Source organism: Pholcus phalangioides, unplaced genomic scaffold, assembly GCF_987345545.1.
Source record: "Pholcus phalangioides strain wild (caught in Gottingen) unplaced genomic scaffold, Ppha-v1.0 ptg000007l_1, whole genome shotgun sequence".
Classification (NCBI taxonomy): domain Eukaryota; kingdom Metazoa; phylum Arthropoda; class Arachnida; order Araneae; family Pholcidae; genus Pholcus; species Pholcus phalangioides.
The window spans coordinates 15,060,933-15,077,783 of record NW_028301600.1 but is presented as its reverse complement, the minus strand read 5'-3'; the positions used below and the strand labels follow the sequence as shown (position 1 = coordinate 15,077,783).

The following is a 16,851-nucleotide window of genomic DNA, read 5'->3' as shown; positions in this document are numbered from 1 at the left end:
TTCTCTCTTTATATATACATTCTGGTTTTTTTCCCTCCAATACCTGTTCTCCATAACCAACCTGTTCAATTACCGGATTTTCTAATCGGCATGGGGTCTTCCATTCGTGTCCTTATCAGTACCCCTACTTTATCCATGCATTATTATCTTCTCCCACATCAACGAGCCTTGTGAAGTGACTTGCTTGGTCTTTCTTAAAAAATTATTATTTTCGCTGATTTGTTCTTCTGAACTAATTATGCAAACAATTATGATGAACTTTTCACAGAAACTCAGATAAACTCCTTTGTTGGCAAAAAAGCAACTTTCCTTCTGTTTCATTAACTGTGGTTAGTAAAGTACTGCGATAGCAATGTCACATTAACAAATTAATGAATGGGAAGACAATAAATGAAATTTAAACAAATATTATGCAATAAAAAATTTAATTTAACCTGATATCAAATTTTCTATATCAAATAAATAATTCGACAGGTAAATTTAAGTGTTAACTATAATTCGATTTGGTTATGTGGATAGTTAACATCAAGTGTATATTCTATTTATTTTTATTTTTATTTTTGTGTGTCTAGCTTTTTCCTCTCCCTTCTATATTATTAACAATTTGCCATTGAATTAAAGTGAAAAAAAAAAACCGTAGCATGAAATTATCTTATATCAGCTTTTGGTTGCCATAATTCACTCTCTAATTTAATTAATAAATATATTTACACCTATTGGGCCGATATACTTCGTTCTTTTTATCTTTCTTCCAGGTCTAAAGAAATAAGAAGATTTACGTGTATCGCAAGAACAGAGATGTCATAGGGTCGAGAGCATTTTACTAGCTTTTAACTACTGCTCTCTTCCCTGTCTCAGCTTTCTTCATCACATTATGAATTAACTGTTCGACTGTGTTCATTCAAACTTTTTTCTTTCTCTGCATTTTTTTTTTTCAAATATTGTAATATATGTAATTCTAACTACAAGGTACGAGAGAATGCTCCCATTTAATACATTCACTCCATAGAGAGTCTGGTCTATAACATTTAAAATATTCACGCGCGACCCTACAAGCAAAAAATTACCTGCCGAAGTTATTTGCTTTCGAATTCGAAAGACAGATGGCAGCACTCGGTAAGCAACTAATGAAAAGCATTCCTCAGAAACAAACTTCACGTTAGATTCGCAATACATACACGCACATTCCGAAATGTACCATATTAGAAATTAAATGGAGGAATATAAACGGGGTGTGCATGTGCAGTTTAGTAATAGTAGTAGTGGCAACTTGCTTGTATAAGCTGTCTCCAATTGCGTCTGACGGCAGTAACTGTGGTTATTTGTCCTAACCCTTCTCCAAGGTCCGCAACTAGACTGGGGCAACCGGGACACCGAGCCGAATGGGAGCTTTACAAATAATGTACATTTATTTTGCATAATTTTATCCTTTTTTAAGAGGTCCCTTTAAGGAAATGTCTGCCCCGGGGGCCCGAGAAGGCACGCTACAGCCCTGCCTCATGTTCTTAAGAACAAATAGTTTAGTAAAAATGACTATTTAACAAAAAATTGCACTTCAATAATGCCTTCACCCAACTGATTTCGAGTATATACTAGAGAAAACTATAAATATATATGAATGCCAATGAATTTTGATTTAAACACCTCGTGTGTTAATGGAAGAGGTAAAACATCAGATTTGAAGAAAAAAAATTGGTGGGATTTTTTTAATACTATTTTCACCAAATTTATCGCTTAAAAATCTATCAAAATTAATTATTATTTCTCAGACAACTTTTCCGTCGCAGGCTGCGTTATCAAATACTGTACAATACCATCCAACTTTCAGCTTCACGGTAAGGAATTGTCAGTAAAAGAATGTGCGTGTATTTTTGTAATGTTGTGGGTTGGTTTCTACTAAAGTTGGTGCTTTTTGTGGTAAGAGATTTTTTTTGATGAGAAAGATAGGAATTATACTAATTATAAACACTTTCTTTAGGGTTTTTCAGAGAAAGAGAACTTGACGGATGCTCTAGAATACGTACGAACGGTTCGTTTCATACGTAAGTAGACATGGAATCTCCATACCATGTAGAAATGGATCGGAAATATTGGTTCTCTTATCAAAAATAAACAATATAAACGTAAAAAGAGATTATCGCGTCACACACACATACGTACAACCCGAAGAGTTCATTCCAAATTTCCGTTGTTCAAGAGCGATCTGACGTCATTTTTAGGTTTCCTTACATTTTTTTTTTGTCTGAAACAGGAATTTCCTTATTTCCGATTTCATGTATACACGCGCATGATTATTTGTTTATTTTTTTTTTTAGTTTTGGAATCATCTTTCCTACAGAATAATTAGTATTTAGGAAATTCCGTGTTTATTTTAAATATGTATTAGTATTATTATCTTTAGCAAATGGTGGGGGGGGGGGAGGCAGCTCAGAGTTATCTGAATATACGTATGTGTTCATAGAACGTGGGTATCTACGAAGTGTCTGGCTCAATTCATAACAGAGCTTGCTTTTGTCGACGGTAGTTATGTTTACAGGTTGAAAAATAATAATATATAATAATAACATTCTTGGAACAGTTACTCGCATACTTATATAATGTTTTTATTTATATCACTACCCAGCTTCTATAACAGAATTCTCAGTAACAGAACTGTAGATAGCAACGAGTTAGTGATACGATACAGTTGATATTTTTAATGCGAGCATTTCTGTTATCATCAGAAACGACACTATCTGTTTATAATATATACATGTAGATCTACTGCACCTATAGTGTTGTTTTTGAGCATTACCAAAAATGGACGTGTAAGGGCCATATTCATCGACATCGTTTAAACTGTAGTCACAATTTTTTCGTAAGAGATCGACACGGATTGGTTAAATTCGGGTTTTTAACCAATCTATATTGATCTCTTATCCAAAAATTGTGACTACAGTTTAAACTATGTCGGTAAATACTGCCCAAAGAGACCTTGAACAGTGTCACATATCACTAGTTAACTACTATTTTGAATGGTGTCATTCTAAAAGCAAGGTTGCGTTGTGACGTTGGAAGAATAAAAGCAATAAATACTTTTTGATAATTAGAATTTTTATTGGAAATAAAAAAAAAAACGGTCTTAGTTTTCAAGCACGGTAAAATTTTCATAATATACAAAAATTGATTTTTCAAACACATATGTTAAATTTTAATACCACAATTTCAAATAGTTTAGTTTTTCTCATAAGTACTAATATTTAAGTCACAATATGAAACTATTTTACTCGTAGTCATTTATAATTATTGTTCGAGTTTAAATCAGCCCATCTTCACCATGGTTAGATTTCCATTGCAGCCATAGTTTTCTAATATCATGGTAAATGATCTTCGAGATGCATACCAGACTAGTACCCGTCTATTCAAGATGGAAAAACATAATTAACGTACGTAGGAGGAATATACAGGGTGTCGTGTGAGTGCTAGCACGGCCTTTATCTCATTAACCGTCCGTCGCAGAGGTATGATTCCAATTTAAAAAATGCTTAACAGGCGCTCAAAAATTACCCTGTACCAGTTTTGAGAGTGCCCGCATTTAACGCTGTTCTTTCTCAAATTTCCTTCATTTTTCGAATATGAATATCTCTGTGAATATTGCCCTTAAAAACAGAGATTTTTTTTGTTGGCTTCAGGAGAGAGAGGCAACAATTTCTTAATTGAAAGTTAGAACACAGGGGGACCGTATAAAAATTTAGATTTTTTAATTTTGTTACACACTGTATTTTCACTCGCAACACTGATATACAGGGTAATTTTTAAACGACTATTGAACATTTTTTAAATTGGAATCATACCTCTACGGTGGACGGTTGATGAGATAAAGGCCGTGCTAGCACTTACAGGACACCCTGTATAGAATAAATAGTATATGGATAAAACTGTCAAACTTACCAGCATCATGAAGAAATAAAAAATGAAGCTCCAGCCCAAACTTTTTTGGATTATTGGAATGATTTGCTGCAAAAAGTATTGACGTGACAATAAAATTATTCGTTATTAATCAAAGCAGACTATTATAGCATTTAATAATATGATTTTGGTATTTGAATAGCATTCGGAATAACATTCGTACGACAGATTAGATGCACACAGTATCACACAATTTTGTGCAAACCCATAGCGCAATTAAATTAATTGAGGATGCCATTTGTATACAGGTTGATTCTAAATTCGTGGGACAAAGTTTGAGAGATGATATACATAACATTTGCTGCGATATGTGCTATCAACCACTCGAGGATGCACGGGTTTGTATTATGGTAGGCCTCCTCACATGTGTCAATCTGGTTAACTGAAAATCTGCCACATTTTCGGTACCGCTTGTCATTGTTTGGCGCTGCATGATCTTGATGGACCAATAAAAACCAACTTTGAAGTGATCTGAAGGTGTGAGAGATATTTGAGAGAATGCACCTACTGAGAGAGATCGGACTGGTGTGTTTGTTTTTACTGGTGCGAGGACCATCAAGGTCATGCTGTGCCAAACAAGCGGTACAATGGCTTACGGTAGATTTTGCGTTGCGCGGGTTGTACCATGAGGAGGTCTACCACATCATAACCTCCTGCACCCTTGAATGGTTGATAGCTTCTATCGCAGCAAATCCGACGAAAAAATATGATATTTGCTTTTGATGAAATGCTGTTGGGCACTCAATAACAACACCCTCTATCACCTTTGCTACAGCGATTCCACAACACATCCTATGACCAAAAAATGTTTGTTTAGGTGTCTCATATTATCTATTGAAGTTTGTCCTATGAATTAGAATCACCCTGTACAAAAGAAGTCATTGCGTTCACTAACCTGCCCTATCGCGGCTCCTATGCTTCCTACTCCGTCGATGATACCCGTAACTGTAGCCATTGCTTCCCGATTTCCTTGAATTTGCTTCTGTCTTCCTAAATCGGCAGCTATAGTAGTGCACATGAGACTAGCTACACCGTTGATGCACAACCCGGTCATTGTCAATAAAAACGAAAGTGTGCCTATATTTGGCGTTGTCTCTGTGATTGAAAGATAGAAGCTTTTCACAATTAGTTTTAAAAACGCATTTACTTTATATACACAAATTTTTCGCCGAACACATCGTAAATGAAATTTATTGCATTTGTGCTAAATGAAACTGATAGGACATTTATGACAATATAAAAACTGGTTTCCTTTTGATGTCAAGCTCACATCTTTGATATGACTTTCAAATTTAACGCTGTTTTACACACTGAGTGGCCATTTTATATTTATTATGACCTCCAAACAGGCTTTCGGCTTCCATATCCCATACCATGCATTGTACGGCGAACAGTGTGTTTTGAGACGACCCTTGATTGAGATTTGCTGTAATTTTCTGCACTTTTACCGTTCTGTTGCCTTTTATGTCTATAGACTTTCCATTTTACCTGAATATTCACTAGTCGGTGACAATTATAAGTTGCAATTAGAGACGCAGTTTTTTCTTGACAGTCCAGTCTTTAAACACTTTAACTACAGTTGCTCTTGGACATTCACAAATGCGGTGGTTTCGCTAATACTCGCTCAATGGCTCCGAGCTCTCACAATCATTCCGCATTCAAAGGACGACTGATAGCAACAAGGGCGTACCCAGGATCTGAACTAGAGGGGGGGGGGGCAACTCACCGATACTAAATTGACACGTCTGTGATGTGTGTGCCAATTACCACACTACGCCAGTTACTGCCCCTCGATGGGAACGCCCATGGATAGCAATATAAATAACTGTGTTCTGCAGAGGAGATTTTTACATATATAATGACACATAAAACCAAATCATCTCAATTGACCAATCCTTTGTCCCATATGATATACTACCAGTCTCGCTTCTATATGATTATTTTATTTCCATTCTCATGTTCAAACCAATTAAATTCCATGACCACACGAGACTCGCTTCTCATCCAGCACTAAATCCCGTACTCATCCGATACCAGCTCATCTCAGAACTAACATTTTCTACCATAATGAAAATTCTCTTGGACCCAGAACTAGTAGTTAGTCTAGACATAGTCTCCCCATGTTTAAGAAGAAATTGAAATATCATTTATTACTGACACACAAAGGACACACCTCTTGTGTGTGTGGTGTGTGTGTGTGTGTGTGTGTGTGTGTGTGTGTGTGTGTGTGTGTGTGTGTGTGTATATATATATATATATATATATATATATATACAGGGTGGGCAGGCAAAAAAAATAGCTGATAGGTTGTGCTTGTACGAGCGACTTCGGAGCAAATATGCAAATGAAACGGTTATAAGGACTTGCGTTCCTAATCCACAACTATTTCACCATTGTAAACCATGTACTGCACTCTTCCGTTGCTGGATTTGTGACTCGCCTGCAATGTGTTATTCCCTGTGGTGGTGGTCATGTGGAACACATACTGCTGTAATAAACGATTTGGAGGCATTCTGTTCGTTATCTGCGTAGCTTTTCTTTGACTTGTGTACGCCAGTGCCACCTATCGGCTGTTTTTTAGTTATTTTTCCTGTCTTTAAAGAATTCCCATGACCTAGCGGTGCTAACCCTGCAAATCTTTTTTTATTTTGGTTATTTTTCTGGTTTTCATTCACTTTTAAAGTTTCTACGGACGTTTTGCCCACCCTATATATGTGTGAGTGTGTATATATGAGAGTATTGCATATGTGTGTGTGTGTTATCACACACATTACACATTTTTAGATAACGTATTACGACCCCGTTGCCATTGCTTTTTTTTCACTCGGGATGAGGGAGCTCGTCAGATCATACTATGATTTTTTCTCCTTTACCCACCTACATCTATGTATGTATATATCTATGTAACTATTGGCAATTCCTATTTGCGTAACATGTGTGGGTGAAATAAATTTGAAATCTGAATTTCAAAGTCCTTAAAATCACGTTTCTTCCCCATATCCTCACAAACAATTGCCCTATACTACTACCTCAGAAACTGAGTTTTCCTTTTTTATGCTAGCCTTGCCTTGTAGAGGCTAGTGTGACGCCGTAGCTTATTTGCTACTATTTTTCAACATTTACTACTTTTCAACTGTCAGGTGGTTATAATAAAGTGACCACTCAGTGTATTTCTTAACGCATTTGAAAACAATGCGTTTTTGCTAAATTTTTTGAACACCTTTTATCATGAGTTTTGTTGGAGAAATTAAAATTTAATATTTGCAGTTAAAATAATTTTCAGAGTCAGGTTCTTTCGAATGTGGTGATCAAGCACCCACAAATATACAAAATTTGGATGGAAAATATAAAGTAATGTACCAAAGTTTTTGGTAATATTATGAGTATTTTTCTACATCTTTCCTTGTGTCTAAAAATCACACACACACACAAGCACTTTCAATTGAACTTTTTTCATGATATAATCAGTATTAGTAGTAAAAAAATTAAAATATGCTAAATCAACGTGAAATCAAGTCAATTTTGACGTCATAAGAAATGGTATCGAATAATTAATTCGATGCCATTTCATCTCTCCCATATCTAAAGTGTGGGGAAGTTTTTCAGATACAGACATACTTTGTCATTATTACAAGTTTTTCATGAGAAATACAATATATAATGATCTAGTACAGTGTTTCTCAATAAGCACTTACCCGAAGGCCCCTAGTCAAATACCGAGGGATCCAAGTACCCGTTTGCTAGTGCGCTCTATGCCTCTAGCGATGTTTTCATTCTTATATTTCTGCCTTGATCTGAATTAAATCTTTTTGAAAACGAATATTTTGGTATGTTTTGAAAATTTATTCGAATTGTAAGTTGTAAAGCACACTTACTACTCAGCGCCAAGAGTACACCTGGTGTGAAGAGTAAAGTAACTGCAATGGCCGGAGATCTGGAATTCATCTGATCCTAGGGTGATATCATACAATGAAATCTGAATTGAATAAATTCTTATGTATCACTATCAAGAAAAACTCGACAGTTTCTAACCCCAAATCAAAGAAATGAATTTATGAATACTTTTGATACCAACTTTTCTGATGATATGTGCAACTATTACTAGAAACCCAAAGATGATGGCACTAAAAATTGCAAAAATAGGCAGGCAAAAGACATTAAAAATACTTGAAATGGGCACTATAAAAAGGCATTTACAGTTAATGTAAAAAAAGGAAAAGTAAGTAAAAACTAAGATATCAAGGGTCCGAAAAAATGACCAATATGATTAAAACATTTAACTCCGTCTTTGTTTCCACATATTAATTTATAATAGCTGCATCATTAGCCAAGACAAGTTGTTACTACCAAACCCAAAAGATATGTTCCTTCAAGTTCAGGTCGGAGGCGATTTTGTTCAACTAGATACATAGTTATAACGATTTTTTCAAGTAGCTAACATGCAAAATAATGATAGCTTAAATAAAAGGACAATAATTAGTGAATAATTATGAATTATGTTTCAATTAAAATATGCTCTTACAATTATTTCAATTAAAACATGCTCTTACAATTATTTCAATTAAAACATGTTCTTACAATTATTTCAATTAAAACATGCTCTTACAATTATTTCAATTAAAACATGCTCTTACAATTATTTCAATTAAAACATGCTCTTACAATTATTTCAATTAAAACATGCTCTTACAATTATTTCAATTAAAACATGCTCTTACAATCTCGATGTGAATTCGATGGTATGTTGATTTTTATCTGAAAACTGTATATGTAGCACACAGAGTTGTCTTTGTCACACATGTCTCTAACTGGCAGTACCAAGTTTTGTCAGATCCTATCCCTCACGCATTAACACCTGCTTGCGTTTAATGGGGCTGTCAGACCAAACACGACCCGGGCTCTGTCCCCGGGATGTAAGCCCTTTATCCGCGTGGGCTGGGTCGTGCTGGGGAGGAAAAATTTTTTTGTCGAAGCCGGTAGGTTTTGAGCCTGAGTGGCACAGTGGTAAGATACTCGTGTTTCACTATGAAGGGTTCAGTAAGGGTCCATGGGTTCGAATCCAGCCAAAAGAACATCAGAAAAAGTTCTTTGCCTATCGAGAGAGAACCTAGGGTGACCACCGATCGATGGCACCTTCATTTCCCACCCAACTCCACTAGTTGGAAATTGCCATATAGCGATATATGAATGGAGTTAAAGTAAATGCGGTAAAGTAACGTTTATATAATATATCTGGGATGAGGAAGACTTTCTGATACGAGTTGTAATGTTAATAATTGAGGTTTTTATAAAGAGCAATGCCTTTGAGGACCTAAAATATCCGAGTATTACAAAATATGACCTCTAAGATTCCAGGACAAACATCAATGTTGAAATAGACATTTACGGCAGGAAAAACTCACAAAAAAAGCACTTTTACAAAAAAGTTTAAAAATGGGCAAAGAAAGGCATTTAAAGAATTTTGCATGGACTTCCGGGCTCTAACTATTACAAATATTTATTGCTTCAAATCAATAAAAAATAATTCATATTTCACTCACTTGTTACTGTATCTGACAATAATCATTCTCATATACAATTTTGTCGTATACATATTTGGATTTTTAAATTGATTTTGTATTTTACGGTTTCCATCGAGTGAATAGCTCAAATGTGGTTTTTTAGAAAATGCATGGTTAGTATATATGTTATTATGGTTGTGAATATTTAACATTGTAAAACTTTTCAATGGTTTTTGACATTTTTTTTTGTAATTAAGAAATGCCTGATATAACGTTAAGGTTCAAATTTTGTACTCACGGATATAAAGCCAACACAGACTGCACCTGGAAAAAAAATTTCGTAGCATCTCTTTTTTTAATGACGACACAAATATACGTGAAAGAACTATTATTACGTATGGTAACTCGCAGTACGTACCCAAAATACCCCCAATATCATACCAAATAGAAAGCTTCACGGCTTTAGCTTCTTCCCATCCATATGTATTTTGAAGATAATATGGTAGCCAAAACATGAACGAAACATGGAGAAACTTCATGAATGCATATGATAGAGAATACTAGAAGAATTGAAGAAACAAGTGAGAACAACACTTCAAACATGTTACAATTTTTATACATGAATCATGCTTTATAACCATACAGGGTGTCCCGTAAGTCGTAATTCGACCCTTTATCTCATCAATCATTTGTCGTAGAGGCATGGTTCCAATTTAAAAAAATGCTCAAAATTTGTTCAAAAATCACTCTGTACTAGTTTCGAGAGTAAAAATGCGCCATGAAATGGTCTCCCCTGTCCTCTAACTTCCAATTAGAAAGTTGTTGCATTGTTTCTCTTGAGGATCTTGAGGACAACAAAGAAATGTCATATTTCTAAGTGCAATGAAATATTTGAATTCAAAAATTGGAGGAAAGTTGGGAAAGAACAGAATAAACTAACAGACAATGCTTCTTTTTCTCGTTTATGCTGATGGAAGTTAGAAAACAAGGGACCGTATAGAAATTTAGATTTTTTTTATTTTATGACACACTGTATTTTCATTCTTGAAACTGGTACAGAGTGTTTTTTGAACTCATTTGGAGCATTTTAAATATTAGAACCATACTTCTACGATGAACGGTTGATGAAATAATGGCCACATTAAGACTTACAAGACACCCTGTATATTATTGTTCGTTTTATATTACATGTCCTCATTCAACTGAACTGTTTCTCTTTCCTGCTGCCATTTTTGATGAAATCGAATAATTGTGGTTGGACATTTTACGTTTTATCTATTTTAAATTTTTAGTACGTATTTATTTAGTTATGGAACATACTGCTATTATTTACAGGAATCACGCCTGGTAAACGGATAGCTTGGAAGAATCCGATGGCATTTTGTTGATGTGAAGCTGCCGAATTTTTCGAAATATGTTCACGTTGATTTGAATCATCTTCAGTTTCCTCTGGAAGGCCTACGGAAGAACATCGAATCAATTAAGAATGTGCCGAAAAAATATAAATTTTAAACATTCATAAGTTCTAATAAACTATGTAGTCTATATATGTAAGATTTGGCCATAAATGGGACACTTACCAATTTCACGAGGGGAAGAAACAAGGCTGAAGAAAACAATTATGCCTCCGGACAAAGCAATACCCGATGGTACAAGAAAAGCAAACTGAAACAGTAAATATAAAAACTATTTCTGTATATTTGATTTTTAATTATTATTTGCTTTTACATATGAATATATAAAATCTATATTTTTATATCATTCGTTGTGTGTTTATTGTACTGACTATAGATATTTCTAAATTGATTATAAAGAGTGTTTCAGAAAGAACTACATAATTTTGAAACTGATAAATAGAAAGAGGGAACAAGTGGGACGTTTGATGGGAGGCCTGGAACTTCAAATACACCGGTTCCTGATATTAGTTACAATTTTTACTAATAGATGACGCCATAGTCTTTTAAAAAATGGCTGACATTGTGTTTCGTAAACATGGATCAAATCGCAATTCAATATATTCGAAATGGTTGAGAACTCTTGCTGAAAACTCAAATGGCCATGGCCCTACAGAAAGAAGTAGTGAGATGAACCGACTGGTACGCCATCTATTAATTAAAATTATAACTAGCTTTGCAAATAGATGTATTTAAAAATCTTAGGCCTGCCCATCGCTTCACTTGCATCATCTTCCTATCTTCTCCGTTTCCTAATTATGCCATTTAAAAGTTAGCGTGCCCTTTCTGAAACACCCCGTTTGTGGCACAGATATAACGTGAACAAATCCTGTAACAAATTTTAATTTAACGGTTTCGCTTCCGAATCACGTGAGTAGTTTACCTGGTAACCAAAGTGAAGAACTGCAGCTGTTATATAAGAACCAAGTACGTTGCCAATAGCTGGAGAAGCTGCCCATATGCCCATGATAAGACCACGTCTGCAATACATAATTTTATGGAAATAATTACCGATAGAATTGAAGATAATGATTTGATTTACGTAAGTTAAATAATGTAACTTAATAATTGACTTACCTCGATTTTCCAAACCACTTTCCGACCACGGCTATTGCTGCTGGCCATTCCGAAGATTGTAGTAAGCCTGTCAGGCACCAGAATGTTATATACCAGTAAGTCTTATATATTTGTAGTACTTCGCTCACGTAACCGAAAAACAACACCTGTGAATAGTCCGGAAATATGTCGCAATATAATGCATATGCAGGGTGTTTCACTAAAAGTGTCTGATCGGAATAAAAGTTCTGTGGTTCATTTCAAATTTTCAGTAAAATATGAAAAATGATTAGCAAAGGGAGCAGAATTGTTTTGTGATAGTTTAACTCCTACAAAAAAATTTGGGGAATGTACGAAAATTCAAATTTTTATATGGTTTAAAAAAAATTCAAATGACAAATTTTAGGCCTTCCTTCCATAAAACTGAAAAAAAATTATCCCGTAAAATTTTGGACAAATATACGTCGAGATATTGCCAATATGCATTTGATGTCTGGCACTTTTTCGTTTTTTCGAAGTCTTTCTAAAACTTAGGTAGTTTTAGCATGTAAAAAGTTACAAAAAAAATCAGGTATTCGATCATAAATATCTCGACGAAATTTTCTTTCAATTGTTACGGGAATTTTTTTGCGTACAATTAGAGTAAGGAGAAAATTTTATTTAACTAAACCTTTTGATTGGGGACTGTATACAAATTTTAACTTTTATATATTCCCCCTAATAATTATTTCCAGTGACAGCTGAGTTTTTCCGATTTTGCTGATATTTTTCATATTTTAAATTTATTTTAGAATCAATTGTGGAAACTTCAATATTTTCGGATTTACTTTTTTGAGAAACACCTATATAGTACACCCTATTTTAATAACACAAAGGTATCTTTCAAAGGTATCAAAAATTAATTATTAGAACATAAGCAAAATAAAAATACCGTAACAGACGAAGAGCATATCCCAAAGGCGAGCACTTTCCTCAAATCAAACCGGTCTCCAATAGTGCCACTAACAAAAAGACCCTAAAGTATGAAAAAACATTGATTTTTACATTAATTTTTGTTCGACATAAGGAATAATATGTACCGTTTCCTATTTCGTAAAATATGAAACGATATGGTAAAACCATGCAACATAAAAAAGCCGTGTAAAAAGCATGGTTTCAACCATGTATAATAGAAACTAACGTTTTTCTTCAATTTTATTCTTTTTAAAGACTATTATTCTAAAAGGTTGATAAAAAATTACTGGACTTATTAAAAATTCATCAAAATTGAACAAATTGTTGTGCGGATATACTTTTTACATCAAAACTGATGCCATGAATTTGAACTTTAATCAGCACTAATGAATATTATTTCGAAATTTTAAGATGGGTGGTTGTTTTTTATGATAAGCTGCTGTAGCTTCATTAGCTAAAAGATATGCTGATGGACTTAAATTCAAAAATAGCTGTCTATAAACATCTGCCAACCAAACTTCGATTTCTTGTCTAATGTATGCCCGTGGACTTCCAAAAATCTGATTTCCTGTGGTAAAACACAAATTTAACACGTGATATTGCAAAAAATTCTAATGAAATAACTGTACGGCTGCTGAAATAAGTTTCCTGTCGTTAAATTTTATCCAAAAGATAGAATGACTGAGCCAAACTTCTGACCGAATAAAATCAAAACTCATGTCATGCGATCTGATTTTATTCAATTTTTTATTTTTGGTGCAAACGGTGTGTTTATAAGACAATTAAATTCTTTAATAGTCATTTCTTGAGAATTTCAAATTCTTTGGACAAATCACACGGGATCTCTTAAGAAAACGTGACGGTCACATTTTTACCCGTATTTTTAAAAGCTCAATTTTCATGAATTTTAAAAATTCTAGAATGATTTTTGGTCATCCTTTATCTGTATAAAAGACATAAAACGTAATATTACCAAAGCGTGTGCGATCATATAAACGGTGTCTAATGTTCCCAAAAATATTGATGCATCGTGACTAGACGAAAACAGCTGATGATCATTCCACTGCTGCAAAAAAAATTGAATATATTCGTGTCAATCAATCAAAACTGATTTTATATCAAGTGAAATCATCATCGCTATCTTGTTTTAAATTTTACGTCAAGGAAGCATCTCATTCTAAAAAAAAAGTAAATTGATCGAGTATCAGCTGTATACTTACCACATCGTTGTAAATCTCTGGAAAAGACGTGTTGAATGGTGACCAAACATCTGACATCGTTTTCTTGACATTGCTGAAGGATTTCCGAATGATATGAAGAAGTATATTGCTGGAACATATTGTTTTCGAATATGAAGCACTTCGAAAATAAAAAAAATTAGCACAGTGAAACCTCGATATAACGATATTCTGCAGACCAAGAAAAAATATCGTTGTAGAGGGATTATTGTTATATGGAGATGAAACATTATCCTTACATGCGACCAAATTCATGTTGTTATTGTTATCTTTTCTTCATTGGCATTATTAATACCACCAAAAAATAAGCTTTTATTTATTTATTCGCCGCAAAAAATTGTAATTAAGTTAATTAATTTACAATAAATAAAATTGTAACTATTATCAGTTCATTAATAAAATTCACTTAATGCATTGCCCTGTTAAAAAATTTACCTTATTGCATTTTTGTGTCTTATACAGGGAAATATACAAGTAGCAAAACCAATAACTTTGTTGAAGGCTGGGATCACACTATAAAAGTTTTAGAAAAGTTCTTTTTTTATAAACTTAAAAAATGCAGCCAATAAGGCTATTGGTTAAATTCGCTCGAATGTATCCGATACGCTTATTGGTTGCATTTTTGAAATTTTATGAAAAAGAACTTTTCTAAAACTTTCATAGTGCAATATATTACACTAGTGCAGTATATACTATAAAAGTTTTGTAAAATTGCTTGCATAAAACTTGAAAAATACAACGAATAAGCTGATCGGTTACATTTGCTCGAATGTAATCGATCAGCTTGTTGGTTGTATTTTCAAGTTTTATAAAAGCACTTTTACAAAACTTTTACAGTGTAATCGCTGCCTTAGACGCCTTTAGAAGAACGAAAACTAGTAACGAAGTTAAAATTAAACTCAAAACGATTTTAATCCAAATTTGAAAACATATAACGCTTTGTTTTTTTTTTTTTTTTTTTTTTTTAGCGGTTTCAATAATCTCCAAAAAATATCGTTATGGGGAATTTACCGTAGTAAAGGATATCGTTTTATCGAGAGGAGATTAACATTAGACCATTGGCAGTTCCAAACAGGATTTGAAAAAAATATCGTTGTAGAGGGTTTTATCGTAATATAGAATATCGTTGTAGCGAGGGTTCACTGTATATAACAAAATATTGAACAATCGTTTCCATACCTGTAGAATGTGATAAAAAACGCCGTTAAATGAAATTTTGTCCATTTTGATGCTATAGGCATTTTACTGTTGTGGTCGCGAACGGTCTCATGGTCAACGCTTTCATACGGAAAATCAGCAGCATCTTTTGAATTGATTTTCATATTTTTCGAAAATTTCAACGCGTTGTAATTTACTTTTTCATCACTATTAGAACTCTATATTATCCAAAGCACATGAACCGTATTGATTTTGTCAGGAGGGTTATATTGTATACAGTAATGACATCGATTGTAGATTTCTAATCTGTATTGTTCCCAGCTGACGGAGATAAGTTTATTCCTAATCAGCATTTTGTCGTCACAGACAAACACCGATAACAAAACGTAAAAATGACTTCCTTATTTTTTTAATAGATGACGATGAAGGCGAGAGTTGATCGTAATATTATATTCACGTCTTAATTTTGAACAGGCCGAATTCAAATTCGAATCAATTTTCTCATTATTTTTTCATATTTCCTCTTATATTTTTTTAGTGATAAAAACGAAAAAACTAACGAAAAAAAAAATTCTGTACTTTTTTCTGGACAAACCTATGCCTAAGCCAGGGACCACACTCGTGTCAAGCCAGCCCCAATAGGCATACGCAAATATTTGCTTCCAATATTTGCCTTCCCCTGATGCAAAGGATCACCATTGACATAGGCTGTCTACACACTGACCCAGCCTGGCCTTGGCGAATATGAGCAAATATTCCTTGGCGAATATTTACTTCCAGAACAATTTAATACGCCAACGCGTGTTGTGACTGTCGGCGTTCTTTGATTGGCCAGATGGATTGGAAGATCGGGAAATAAGGTGGCACCTTTGACTTGCGTTAAAAGCTGGAAGGTAAACATCTCGTGTCTTAAACGCATGGGCCCACCCGGACACGGTCCGGGGGTCTCTAGAGAAGGAGGGGAGACTCACATAAATGAGAACTGGTTGAAATTTTCGAGAATTTGTTAGGTAGGGCTTCAGAAAAATCACTTGAACCGGTGGCCCATGATCATCTTAAGACGGCCTTGGTGTCTGATACATGCATATAGAAAAAAATTAGCTCCTAGAATGTGTGCAGACTGTTCAGTTTGATGCTCAGAGTCTTGCACGGACAGAATGCGAGCTCTGAAAACATAGGCTCCGTCTATTAAATGCATTTTCTATTAGCTGAATCTTTCATTTTACATGAATCATTTTCTGTTCGGATTTTCATCTTTGGTCATAGTTGCTAGACGTCCCATGTGTAAGATATTCGGGAACGTCCACACGGAGGACTCGTATTGTATAATACAATTACAGTGATACCTTGGCTAACGAACATCTTCGTTGGCCGAAAAGTTCGTAAGCCAAGATTTTTTCCGTTATTTTTCTACCTGGGCTAACGAATGTGGATTCTGCTAACGAACATTTTCTTTGGTATGGGCGCACGTGCTAATATAAGACAGGCTAGTCGTGAGCTGAATTTTCGCGTCAATTACTAACTTTCGAATCAGAATTACTA

The 16,851-nt window shown here is 34.3% G+C and overlaps 1 protein-coding gene across 1 annotated transcript; it reads right to left on the bottom strand.

Moving 5' to 3' along the window:
- Positions 1-3,080: 3,080 nt before the first annotated feature.
- On the bottom strand, positions 3,081-15,616 carry LOC149084954 (sugar phosphate exchanger 3-like). The gene is made up of 14 exons (XM_089232699.1): positions 15,331-15,616; positions 14,134-14,242; positions 13,887-13,979; positions 12,891-12,974; positions 11,981-12,126; positions 11,787-11,883; positions 11,030-11,114; positions 10,783-10,907; positions 9,868-10,009; positions 9,748-9,773; positions 7,824-7,899; positions 4,844-5,043; positions 3,931-3,996; positions 3,081-3,397 (listed from the first exon to the last, which is right to left on the bottom strand). Exons 1-14 carry the CDS (start codon positions 15,471-15,473, stop codon positions 3,296-3,298), a joined length of 1,494 nt encoding a protein of 497 aa, XP_089088825.1. The 5' UTR covers positions 15,474-15,616; the 3' UTR covers positions 3,081-3,295.
- Positions 15,617-16,851: the final 1,235 nt, after the last annotated feature.